The 13,527-nt window shown below is 47.5% G+C and overlaps 1 protein-coding gene across 5 annotated transcripts in view; it reads left to right on the forward strand.

Moving 5' to 3' along the window:
• ADPGK (ADP dependent glucokinase) overlaps positions 1-13,527 on the forward strand; it is a 55,106-nt gene that overhangs the window by 27,914 nt on the left and 13,665 nt on the right. For 4 of the 5 annotated variants that reach the window (XM_029575818.1, XM_029575819.1, XM_029575814.1 and 1 more), the window contains 4 exons: positions 4,515-4,577; positions 4,792-4,912; positions 8,239-8,435; positions 9,267-9,365. In XM_029575818.1, coding sequence (XP_029431678.1) covers positions 4,515-4,577; positions 4,792-4,912; positions 8,239-8,435; positions 9,267-9,365 — 480 coding nt within the window. The remainder of the gene's footprint in view (positions 1-4,514; positions 4,578-4,791; positions 4,913-8,238; positions 8,436-9,266; positions 9,366-13,527) is intronic. The other variant, XM_029575817.1, reaches the window with a different exon arrangement.

The raw sequence follows: 13,527 nt of genomic DNA on the forward strand, positions 1-13,527 counted from the left end.
TGATCCCGACACGGATGACCTCTCTTCTTTCATACAAATGGAGGGGGATGATCCAAGAGTCCTGCGTCTCTTTCAAAGAGACGAGTTGGACCCCCTCATTCCGCATGTCCTGGCCGAACTGGACATAGAGGTCCCACAAGAACCACTTGCCTCTACTACATCATCACGTAAGGGCGACCCAGTCCTAGCCGGTCTGCGTCCACCTTCTAGAACCTTCCCTTTCCATCCTATGCTCCTGCAACTGTTGACTAGGGAATGGGATTCGCCGGAGTCTTCTCTCAAGGTGGGCAGAGCCATGGATAAGCTATACCCTTTGCCTGAAGAGTTCCTGGATCTCCTTAAAGGTCCCTAAAGTTGATGCATCTGTGTCGGTGGTTACGAAACGCACTACGATTCCGGTTACTGGTGGAACGGCCCTAAAGAATCTACAGGACTGCAAGCTAGAAGTCTCCCTCAAACTGATTTTTGAGGTGTCTGCTCTGGGGGTTAGGACAACTGGCTGCAGCTCTCTCATGCAGCAAGCAGGACTCCGCTGGGTCCAACAGCTGCTCAGCGCCCAGGATTTACCACCTGAGGAAGCTCAGCAGGCTGAGTGCCTGGAAGCAATCATTGCGTATGGAGCGGATGCTCTATATGATCTTCTGCGTGTTCTTGCCAGATCCATGGTTTCTGTGGTCTCAGCTAGACATCTGCTTTGGCTTCGCAACTGGTCGGCGGATTCGTCTTCCAAGTCGCAATTGGGATCCCTTCCCTTCAAGGGAAAATTGCTGTTTGGAGAGGATTTGGAACAACTGATCAAATCGCTTGGGGAAAACAAAGTCCATAAGCTCCCTGAGGATCATCCACTGACTTTCAGGACTTTCAGCTCTTCGAGAACTCGCTTCCAAGGACAACGAAGGTTTCGTCTGACAAGGCCGCCAGCACAGAGACCACCATCTTTGCGCTCGCAGTCCTGGTCTCATTCCTTTCAAGGCCGGAGAGCAGTCCGAGACAACCTCCCTCAAGGGGCATCTTCCATGTCTTCCCAATGAAAGCTTGCCGACCCACTCCTCCATTCCCAGGATAGGCGGACTGTCTCTTTTTTATAGGGAGTGGGTCAAGATCATTTCAGATCAGTGGGTCTTAGATATCCTAAGACACGGCTACGCTTTAGAGTTTGCTCGGCCCCTATGAGACAGATTCCTCTTCTCCCCCTGTGGAAGCCTTCAGAAGCAGGCTATGGTCCAACAGACGCTCGACCGCCTCTTGGCCCTAGGGGCCATCTTCCCAGTGCCATCGATGGAGCAAGGATTAGGTCATTAGTTCCCAAAATGGAAGGCTTTTTTCATCCCATCCTAGACCTCAAGATGGTCAACAAGGCTCTAAAGGTGCCTCACTTTCGTATGGAGACCTTACGATCAGTAGTCACGGTGGTACACCGGGGGGAGTTCTTGGCCTCCTTGGACCTGACGGAGGCTTATCTCCACATTCCCATCCTCAAGGTACATCAACATTTTCTGCGTTTCAAGGTCCTCTGTCAGCATTTCCAGTTCCAAGCCCTACCGTTCAGGCTGGCGACAGCCCCCCGCACCTTCACCAAGATAATGGTAGTGGTGGCGGCTGCTCTACAATGGAAAGGAATCTTAGTCCATCCCTACCTGGACGACTAGCTCATTCGGACAAAGTCCAAAGAACTACGTCATCAAGTGGTGGAACGAGTTCTCAACCTTCTCCGCTCCCTTGGATAGGTCGTCAATTTGGCCAAATACAACCTTACTCCTTTTCAAACTCTAGACTTCTTAGGAGCATGTTTAGATACCAATGCGGGAAAAGTCTTCCTCCGACAGGATCGGGCTCTGACCCTTGTAACGCAGGTCCAATGCTTTTGGAGCCTCCAGCGTCACACAGCGTGAGACTATCTCTAAGTCCTAGGCACGATGGTTTCTACTATAGATTTAGTGCCGTGGGCTTTTGCGCATATGCGTCCCCTACAGAGAGCGTTACTGTCCTGCTGGAAGCCAATGTCTCAGGATTTCAAAGCCCTCCTACCGCTGCCAGACCTCGCCAGACACAGCTTGATCTGTGGCTCAGCCTCGACCACTTGATGAAGGGAGTGGATCTGGTGATTCCGCAGTGGGTGATCATCACCACGGATGCAAGCCTCTCCGGCTGGGGAGCGGTGTGCCAGATGCAGTTGGCTCAGGGACGATGGATGGTGGTCCAGTCCTTGTGGCCGATCAACCGACTGGAGACCAGAGCTGTCCATCTGGCGTTGCAGAGATTCCTCCTATTGGTTCATCCTCGAGCGTTGCGAATTCTCTCCGATAATGCAACCACAGTGGCATATATCAATCGCCAAGGGGGGATGAAGAGCCAACATGTTGTGCGAGAAGCGGACAAGCTGATGGCGTGGGCAGAGCTTCACCTTTCTTGCCTCTCAGCGTCCCACATAGCGGGAGTGGACAATGTTCAGGCGGACTTTCTAAGCCGACAATGCATAGATCCAGGGGAGTGGGAGCTCTCCAAAGAAGCGGTGGCGCTCCTCTTCAACAGATGGGGGACTCCACACCTGGACCTGATGGCGACCTTCCGGAACACGAAGGCTCCGCGCTTCTTCAGCCGACGAAGGGAACACTGCGCAGAGGGCGTAGATGCTCTCGTCCTTCCTTGGCTGCAAAATCTCCTTCTCTGTCTTCCCACCATGGCCCCTGGTGGGCAAGGTGTTGCGCAGAATAGAGATTCATCAAGGGCCAGTCATTCTGGTTGCCCCGGAATGGCCACAAAGACCATGGTTTGCAGACCTAGTCAACCTGGCGGTCGACGGCCCCCTCTGCCTCTGGCATCTACCGAACCTTCTACGGCAAGGTCCAGTATTTTTCGACCGGGCAGATCGCTTCTGTCTTGCGGCATGGCTTTTGAATGGCTGAGGTTGAGGAGGCAAGGCTATCCAGAAGAGGTCATTTCCACGCTCCTCCAGGCACGAAAGACAACCACTTCCATTTCCTATGTTCGGATCTGGAAAGTGTTTTAGTCTTGGTGCGCTTCAATGGATATTCCTCCATGTCACGCTTCCATTGCTCATGTTTTATCTTTCTTACAGCGCGGTCTGGACAAGGGCTTGGCATACAATTCCTTAAGGATTCAAGTGGCAGCATTAGGGGCACTGATCTGTCATCAGGAGGCAGCTCCTTTTTCTACACATCCGGATATTGTCCGCTTTTTAAGAGGAGTAAAGCATGTCAACCCACCGGTTCACTCCTTATGTCCTTTGTGGAGTCTCAACTTGGTCCTTCGAGTGCTCGCCGGACCGCCATTCGAGCCCTTGAGGAGCGCAACTCTCAAGGATCTCACCACGAAGGCAGCCTTCCTTGTGTCCATTTGTTCTGCGCGCAGAATCTCGGAGTTACAGGCTCTATCTTGTCGAGATCCTTTTCTCCGTTTTACGGACTCCGGAGTGTGCTTGTCTACAGTTCCATCCTTCTTGCCTAAGGTTGTCTTACCGTTTCATATGAATCAGTCTGTGGAACTTCCGACCTTCGCCGCCGAGGAACAACGAGAACTTCAAAAGCTTGATGTCAAGCGAGTTCTTATTCGTTATTTGGAGGTCACCAATGAATTTCGCTTATCGGACCATCTGTTCGTTCTGTGGAGTGGTCCCAGACGAGGGCACCAGGCTTCTAAAACCACTATTGCGCGCTGGCTGAAGGATGCCATTGCTTCAGTATACATTGGTGTCGGACTTCGACCTCCAGACGGCATCAAGGCTCATTCGCTTCGGGCTCAAGCAGCCTCCTGGGCTGAGAGTAGATCTGTCTCGCCGCAGGAGATATGCAGAGCAGCTACCTGGAAATCGTTCCCTACTTTTGCAAGGCACTATTGCTTGAATCTACAACCTCCCGGTTTTGGCTCTTTTGGCGATCAGGTCATTCGAGCCGGGCAGGGAAGCTTTGGTACATCCCACTGTCTGGACTGATCCGGGTACGTTCAAGGAAAAGAAAATTATTCCTTACCTGCTAATTTTCGTTCCTGTAGTACCACGGATCAGTCCAGACGCCCACCCTCAGAATCATGGGTTTGGGATAGCGGCTCTCTTTAACAGCATAGGTTTCCTATATACTTCACTGCTGTTAATACTGTTAATGCCAGGTGGTTCACGTTGCAAGTTTTTGCAGGTTGGCATGTTTCTTTCAATCAGACTTTATTACACTGTTGGTACATTCAGTACATATTTACACTGTTGGTACATTCAGTACTTCTTGATCCATCCAAAGGTTTTCCGCTTGCTTTGATGTTCTTAATACTGAAGGGACAGAGAGGGCGCTCCAGCTTATAAGAGGCCACCCTTTGAGTTTTGCTCTGACTCCATCTGCTGGAAGGGGGACATAACCCACTGTCTGGACTGATCCGAGGTACTACAGGAACAAAAATTAGTAGGTAAGGAATAATTTTTTTTCATACAACATACTGTTCTCTTCACACTCAGTTGATTCCTGTCTGGTGGGAACATTTATTTTATTATCTATTTTGTTTTATAGCATTACGTAGGAGGAAATGCCGCTCTAATAGGACAAAAACTGGCATCAAATCCTAACTTGACGGTAAGTCCTCATAAGTGCTTGACTCTGAAAATAGTCCCTTAATCAGCCCATCTTGAGCATTTATTCCAAGTAGCGGAAGGGGTGGGGCAGTGATTCAGGATATCAGTACAGCTAGCATGTCTGTACACCTCCCAGAAAACTCTGCATAGTCAGTGCTATGGGATATATCTTTTAGAGGCAATATGTGATGGATCTTTGTGTGCTTTGTTCTCAGGTTCTCCTGTGTGGCCCGATTGGCCCTAAACTCCATGAACTTCTTGATGAGCACATTGCTGTCCCTCCAGCATCACTGCAAGATGGAGATGAATTCCATATTATTCTGGAATATAAAGCAGGTACCACCAGTTTAGGGGACTCAGGATACTTTTCCAATTGCAGTGTATGATATCCCTTGGATGTTCTGTCCTACTTATGCAGCAAGGCTTTTTGGCTTTGCCTAGTGGTTTTCCCCTCTCCTTTTTGGCCTCTACGTTGATCAAAACCCCCTTCTATAAACATTAATTTGCAACTAGCTGGGTTTTATTCCTATTTTTAACACTTTTCCTTCCAGATAGACCAACCACTGCAGCAAAAGTCCTTGGCCAGGAGCCACAGAGAGTAACTCCCTGTAAAACCCAGTATATATGCAACTCCTGGGGAAAATCTGCAGATGTTATTTGTTAAAACAATAAAACCATTGTCTGAGTAATTAATTTAAATGAGATACAAGTTCAACCCATTTTTCCCCCTTTCGGATTCAGCTCTCTTCCAGCCTCCGGGACAGTAAACCCCCCCCCCCCCCACCACACACACACACAAATCTCCAGGCAAGCCAGCTTCCCAACTTGCGAACAGTGGAACCTCCATGAGAGAACAAGAAACAGCTGGCAGCTTTAGAGTCTGCAGCTGTAAGTGCGAGTGGGGGAGAGGAGGGGGGTAAGATTAGAAGAGCAATGGAAGGCTTCTACAAGCCTAGTCAGCTGTTTGCTGCTAGAGACTGGGTAGGAGGCATCTATACCTGCCCCATCAAGAAGCAGTGTCAGCTGGCAGAGTAGAATACATAAATAAATAAATAGCCTTATGTTGAAGGAGGCACCACCTTTCTCTTCTACCCCTGCGGGCTACCTCCTGGCTGCTTGAATAGATTGCTTTCTTCCCCACCAGATTCTGCGTGGGTGGGGAATTCTGCACAAATTCTACATTGCTCGGTTGCACAGAATTCCCCCAGAAATAATATGCACCTTGAGTTTAGCCACTAGGTGTAACCTTTGTGCAACGATTGACACTCTTACTTGCTCTTCCCTCCACCCAGCCCCCATCCTTAACCCTGGCTGGTCCAAGGAACAGAAGCCACATTTGGGGCTTGAACCTAGATCTCTCCCATGTGGCAGTACACAGCACTGCAACTGAACCATTGGGCTGGTTGAGGTTGAAGCCTTTTTATCAGCATCTGTATCTGAATGTGGATATTTTAATGGGAATGCACACCACACTGTACAGGATAAGTTAACTTGAATACATGAGTCCTGCTGGAAAAAAACTTATTAGTGTATTTGAGCTGTAGGACATTCAATGACCTTTTGAAGGTCGGACAATGAGAGATGGAGCTGGGATCTGGACTGGAGTGTTCAAGTTTCACATCTTTGTTTTCCTGCCTACTACATTACCCTGCCAAGCCAAAGAAGAACAATGAGGAGATTCAAGCGTTCCTACTTGTGGCAATTATAAGTCACAGAAAACAGGCCAATGAGACATTGAGAAGGCTGCTTGGTGTCCTTTTCTTCGCAGCACAGTGAGGTTCTGGTGGAGAGAGTGTCTGTTTTGTTTGTACACTCTCCCCTTTTCATCCCAATATTGTAATGCAGCATGGAAAGCTTGCTGGGTGCTACTGCCCTTGGGTAAAAAAAAAAACCTATGGAATGTTACAGGAAAAAGAACAAAAGCTTTGTAAATTCAGCACAGGCATTTCTGTGTTTTGTGTTTCAGGGTAAGAGCTGCCAGCACCCATTGATGCAGTCAGGATATTCACATCTGCCTGACATTCCTTAACTGACATCTATAAACCATCCATACTAGCTAGAAAAATTTTAGATAATTGTTTTATTGCTAATTGAATTAAGATGGCAGCCACTGCCATCATTCTGAATCTGTCTGTCAGCCTGAATGTGACATTTGGCTCTGGAATAAGAGTCAGCAAACAGTGACCCATGCTTAATAACCAGATGACTGCTAGAGAGACATCACAGTACAGGAGGAAGGAAGGGGGCATTAAAGCAACAGTACTAATTGAATTCTTTAAGTTTTAAATTTGCCTTTATTTGTGGTTTTATTCTTGGGTCCCCTCTTTTTAAATGTCCTTTTTTTTATTTTTTGGAAAATGTGTGAACCTTTTATTATAGCCATGATCTTTTTTTTAAGAATCTCTTTTCTGGAGTCTACAAATTGATAATTGATTGTTGTTCCCCTAAGAAAAATTCAAAACTGCACTTAAAATTGCTCTCTGATTCTTTGATATGAATGACTATGACACCCTGTCATAGTTTAATCCAAGAAAGACCTAAAAGAAGTGGTCAGCTTAATCTTCCATTAAATCTATTTAAAAAAAATTACAAGCCCTAAGAGTTACTGTGATTTAGCTTTGCTTAACTGCTCTGATTTTTTTTGTTAATGCTAATTCAGTAAATGGGGTCACCCCACAATCTGCCTTGTCTGTTTTCCCTGTTTGCAGTCTCTTACTCCTGTTCCTGAACCAGGGCATAAGGTTGTTTAGTGGCATTTTATTCAGGGCTATGTAGAGCAACTTCCAAAACATATATGCCTGGAACAGGGGCACACTCTGGTCAGTCTCTAGAAAGATTTGAGTGCAAACCACTTGTGAAGATTAAATGTTTCAAAGCAATGGGTACTTCCTGTATCAGGATCTCGACCCTTGGAAATACTGATACTCCTAAAGAGACTTTCATTTAATATTTTAGGGGGCCGATGCAATAAAAGAGCGCAGAATAAGCGCCCAGGCACCTCTCCTGTGTGCGCGATGCAATATATAAACGAGGGGTCGTGCTGCCAAGGAGGCGCTAGGGTCAATTGTGCAGCCCTAGCGCCTCCCTGGCAGCGGGCGCCCAGGAGTGGTCGGCTGTCTGTGGGTTAGGAAAGCAGACACTCAATTTTACGAGTGTCTGTTTTCCTAACCGTGCACAAGTCATAGGTTAGGAAAATGGATGCCCATTAACTGACTTAATATCACCATGATATTAAGTTGGAGAATGTACAGAAAAGCAATATTTTCTGCTTTTCTGAACAACATTTTGGGGTGCTCAGAAATTAACGCCTACTCTAGGCAGGCGTTAATTTCTGAGCATAAACATGCGGGTTGGGCGCTCTTTTTTTTTTTTTTTTTTTTTTTTTAACATTTGGGGTGAATAACTAATAGCTTCATCAGCATGCATTTGCATGTGATGAGCACTATTGGTTTTCTCAGGGGGGTTGGATGCGTGTTTTGGATGCGCTAATCCCCCTTATAGCATAAGGGGTTGTGGTCGTGCATCAAACAGTGCTCTCGCTGAGTGCACTGTTTTGCATTGCCCCCCTGTGTGCTCTGATTTGGGCATAATCTGATGTGCAATGTGTATATTCTTTGGATTGGTCCACTGTGTACATAACCTAATAGTTTCCTTGTTGCCAGATGAGGACTGGGGTGCGGTAAATGCTCCTGCAGCTAACCGCTTTATCTTCTCCCATGACGTGTCTAATGGAGCCATGAACATGCTTGAGGTGTTTGTGTCCAGCCTGGAAGAGTTCCAGCCAGATCTTGTGGTCCTCTCTGGATTGCACATGATGGAGGGACAGAGTCGGGAAATGCGTGAGAAGCGACTTAAAGAGGTGAGAATTCCATGCAGCTGATGTGTTCCACTAATGTGTAAGATGCGAGACCTTTCTACTCCTTTCAAAACAGCCTGGACTTACTGAGGGATTTCCACCCTACTTCAGGGAAAATTTAATTTAAAGGCCATGTAATTTCAGGTAGTTATGTATTTAAAAACTTTTCTATACCGTCGTTTATAATACACCATCACAACGGTTTACAATTAGGCACGTATATAAGTTTGGTTTGTACATTTATCTAGGGGTTGCCAATCAATTTTTTGGTTACATGTTTCAATAATCTATTCTATATGGACAGTGGATTGGAATTACCATTTATATGATTCATTGGATAATCCTATACGTTTTATACTGTCGCTCTTAAATTAATACTTAATTATGATAAAAATAGTAAAGGAAGCAGTTATGCTTTTAGGTGATTTTCATCTGTGAGTAGGTGTTCTTACTCATTGACCTCATTGTAAAAGGCTTTTTTGAATAGCCAAGTTTTCAAACTTTTTTTTGAAGAGTTTTAAATCTTTCATCAATCTTATTTTGAGTGGCATTGTGTTCCATAATATTGGACCCGCTAAGTGGGTTCAGAGCTGTCTGAAGCCACTTTTCCCATGTCCTTTCTGGATTTGTATCTCCATCTGGAACGAAGGAAAGGGCTTTTCTCAGTAGTGGAGATTAGTGTGGCTGTTTAAGAACTCATCCATGTGTCCTGAGACATGGTTATGTAATGTTGCATGTCAGCCATGTCCTTCAGATGTAGATTCTGAAAAGAGGGTGAAAACTTGCATGCCTAGATTTGAGGGAGTCTTTCTGATATTTCTTTCCTTCCTGTAGGCAGTGATTTCCCTCTCTGATATTCCCAGTGACATACCTGTCCACCTGGAACTGGCTAGTATGGTAGACAATGAACTCATGAAAAATATCATGTATCAGGTAATGATAATGATTCTGAAGCCTCTAATATTTTTTCTTTCCCCTTGCCTTAGAAACTTTTGTTTCTGTGCATATTAGGTGGTCTCCTTTCCAAGGAAAGGTTTTTCTTCTATATACTCTCTTATAATAGACAGTCCTAACTGTATTTATTACTGTTCTTTAAATGAGTTTTTCCCCAAGTGATTGGATACCGAATATATGCAATTTCCTAGCATGTAGCAGATGGACTCAGGACCAATGGGTATAGTGTACTCCTGGTAGCAGTTGGAGACGGATCAGATTTCAATCTGACGTCAGCCCTAGTACATATACCCCTGCAGGAAGTGCAGCTCTTCAGTATTTTCCGTCTCCATAGCAGTTAGGGACTACCTGCACGCTCTCCAGCGTTAGAACAAAATTTAACGGAGAAAACCCAAAATAAGATGAAATCTTACCTCAACAGCGAGCCCCGCTCTCCTGCGGTGACACCCTCTGGCCCCTCCCCCAGTCGAGAATTCCCGAAGTGGTTTCCTTGGTCCCTCGGAGGTGGGCCTCGGTCCAGCGGCCGACCCTCAGCGGGGACCTAGCTCCCGATTTCGGGTGCGGCTGAGAGGCAGCGGCTGCAACCACGAGCACGGCGGTGAAGGTATTTGCCCTCTCCCCCCGTAGCCAGAGACCGCCCGGAATGAAACCGGGAAGCGCCGAGACAAGGTAAGGTAGAAATCTTGTTTAAAGTCTCTGGGTCCGAAGCTCGAGGAGTCGCACAGGTCGCTGACCGGGACCAGTGCCACCGGGTTGATCCGCCCTAGCAGGGCTAGACCCCGGTTAGAGCCAAGGGCTCTCCCATGTGGGGACCCCCCAAGGTGGTTGCCATATTGCCCGCGTGGTCGCTGTTGCCATATTGGCCTACTCGCCGCACTGTCTGCCGACTCGATCCATGAGCATAAGGCGAGTCGTGCGCACATTACTTGTGTGCACAACGATATACGCTCAAGTGTCGGGCGCACAAGTTACGCACGCAACTCACGCCTACTACGCAGGGCGCATAACTGCGACTTGTGCGCACACCTGCGCGCACATCCGTCCATGCACACATATTCGCACCGGAGCGCGTAAGAGAGTTTTTACCTGCCTATATCCATGGCACCACCAGAAAAAGAGCTCAAGGTTTAGGGCCTCTACCCAGCATGCCACATCAGGGCCGCACAACACGAAGAGGCCGAAGCCCTGTATATCCAGTGCGAGGAGGCCCTGGGAGATCAAGCCCAGGGCCAGCCCCATCCGGGCCTGAGAACTAGTTCCTCAATAAGTATTCCGGACCTAGCAAATCCCAGCTGGACACCCCCTCCCCCTCAAACGGGGCCCCCCCAGGAACACAGCGCCTCCTAGCTTGGACCCAGCGTCTATCTCCTGGTTGGAATTTTTCAAAGGCCTGCACACCTTCGTTCACATGCAGACGGAGCCTCCGGTAACACGGCCACAGCCTTCACCAGAGGATCTCTACACCCCGGGCCCCTCTAGGCCCAGGGAAGTGAATCCATCATCCGGAAGCCCCACTTATGGGGACAGAGACATCTCGGAGGAGGAATGAGAGCCCCTGGAGGAGGGGGAACTCCCTCCAGGAACAGAGCCTCACTGGACCATGAGACGCTTCTTCACCAAGGACGAGCTTCCAGACCTGGTTACCTGCAGCCTGAAGGAGCTTGCTATCCCGGGCACAAGTGCCCAGGGGGAGACTAAGACAAATCCTCTACTGGAGGGACTCCGTCAGACCTCCTGCCATTTCCCTCTGTTACAAGCTGTTCAACAGCTAATTGACCTGGAATGGATTGCTCCAGAGTCCGCATTCAAAGGGGGACGGGCTATGGCAACCATGTACCCTCTGGACCCGGCGGCCAAGGACCTTCTGACGTGCCCAAAAGTGGATGCTATGGTCTGCGTGGGCAGTTTGTTCAGCCCGCCGCATTTCAGAACTGCAAGCGCTGTCCTGCCATGAACCGTTCCTCAGGCTCACCCCGGGAACCATCCAGCTACGCACGGTCCCTTCGTTCCTCCCCAAGGTAGTGTTTCATTTCCATCTCATCCAAACCATCTCGCTACCATCACCAGATGAGTTTAAGAATTCAGAAGAAGCTCGAAGCCTACGCCACCTCAACATCGGCAGACTCCTATCCAGATACCTGGAAATGTCGGAACCTGTACGAAAAATGGACCACCTATTTGTCCTCCATAGCGGGAAGAGGCAAGGGGAAGCGGCCTCGCGGGCAACTATAGCCCACTGGATCAAAGAAGTCATCAAGGAGGATCATCAAGGCGGCCTACGTAGAAGCAGGCAAGCCGCTGCCTCTACAAGTCAAGGCCCATTCTACTAGAGCCCAGGCAGTATCCTGGGCAGAAACCAAGATGCCGTCACCCGCCGAGATTTGCAGGGCGGCGACATAGTCCTCCATCCACACCTTCTCCAAGTTTTACCGCCTGGATGTTCCGACTCGGGAGGACACTGCATTTGCGAGGGCAGTACTAAGTGGGTCACGGGCAGCCTCCCACCCGGTTTGGGAGTAGCTTTTATACATCCCATTGGTCCTAAGTCCATCTGCTACATGCTAGGAAATGGACTCAGCATCCCACCCTTGGCTGCCGTTACTCATGGAATTGTCGAGTGATTCAAGGGTAAGCCATGCTTTCCTTCATCTAGGACACCCATCCTACCAGGTGTTGACGTTTCCCGGTTGAGGGCACTGGCGGCCTCCAGCTATAGCCAATTCAACCAGCTCAAGTTAACCAAGTTAATCGAGTTATAAAGTTAATCAAGTTCTTCAAGTTACGAAGTTATACAAGTTATTCAAATTAGTCAGTCACACATATATCCACAATGCTTTTCGAGGAAAATACTGAAGAGCTGCACTTCCTGCAGGGGTATATGTACTAGGACTGACGTCAGATTGAAATCTGATCCGTCTCCAACTGCTATCAGGAGTACACTATACCCATTGGTCCTGAGTCATCTGTCTACACTAAGGAAAACGAAATTATCAGGTAAGTAATTTCTCCAGTTTCCAATATAAATATCTAGATATTCAAAAAAACAAATTATGAACACTCATGCTTGCTTTAAACAAGTGAAATTATCAGAACAGGTTCACCCTCATATATGAGCCACAGTACATCTACACTAAAACAGTGTGTTAACTCTTGTGCACTTATTGTAAATGTGCTTGCTCACCTTGTATAATCATGGGATGAGTTTTTTTCTGTCACATTAAAGTGTGCCACTTTTATAAGCAGAAAAAAATTTTTTTGTAGGAAAGGTAAAAAAATTTTTGAAAAAGAAACAACTTTTTTTTAAATATATTATGTTAAAGCTCTGACTCCAATCAAGAAAATTTTTTTTCGAAGGAAGAGAAAACTTATCTTTTCCAAAGAGACTGTCTAGAGCAAGAAGCTCACCCCGGGAACCATCCAGCTATGCATGGTCCCCTCGTTCCTCCCCAAGGTAGTGTCTCATTTTCATCTCCAAACCATCTCGCTACCATCGCCGGATGAGTTTAAGAATTCAGAAGAGGCTCGAAACCTACACCAACCTCAACATCGGCAGACTTCTATCCAGATACCTGGAAATGTCGGAACCCGTACGAAAAATGGACCAACTATTTGTCCTCCATAGCGGGAAGAGGCAAGGGGAAGTGGCCTCGCGGGCAACCATAGCCCGCTGGATCAAATAAGTCATCAAGGCGGCCTATGTAGAAGCAGGCAAGCCGCTGCCTCTACAAGTCAAGGCCCATTCTACTAGAACCCAGGTGGTGTCCTGGGCAGAAACCAGATGCCGTCACCCGCCGAGATTTGCAGGGCGGCGACATGGTCCTCCATCCACACCTTCTCCAGGTTTTACCGCCTGGATGTTCAGGCTCAGGAGGACACTGCATTTGCGAGAGCAGTACTAAGTGGGACATGGGCAGCCTCCCACCCGGTTCGGGAGTAGCTTTTATACATCCCGTTGGTCCTGAGCCCATCTGCTACACGCTAGGAAATGGAGAAATTACTTACCTGTCGAGCTTCTTGCTCTAGACTGTCTCTTTGGAAAAGATAAGTTTTCTCTTCCTTTGAAAAACATTTTTTCTTGATTGGAGTCAGAGCTTTAATATAATATATTTTTTAAAAAGTTGTTTCTTTTTCAAAAAAAATT

Source organism: Rhinatrema bivittatum, chromosome 13 (assembly GCF_901001135.1).
Source record: "Rhinatrema bivittatum chromosome 13, aRhiBiv1.1, whole genome shotgun sequence".
Classification (NCBI taxonomy): Eukaryota; Metazoa; Chordata; class Amphibia; order Gymnophiona; family Rhinatrematidae; genus Rhinatrema; species Rhinatrema bivittatum.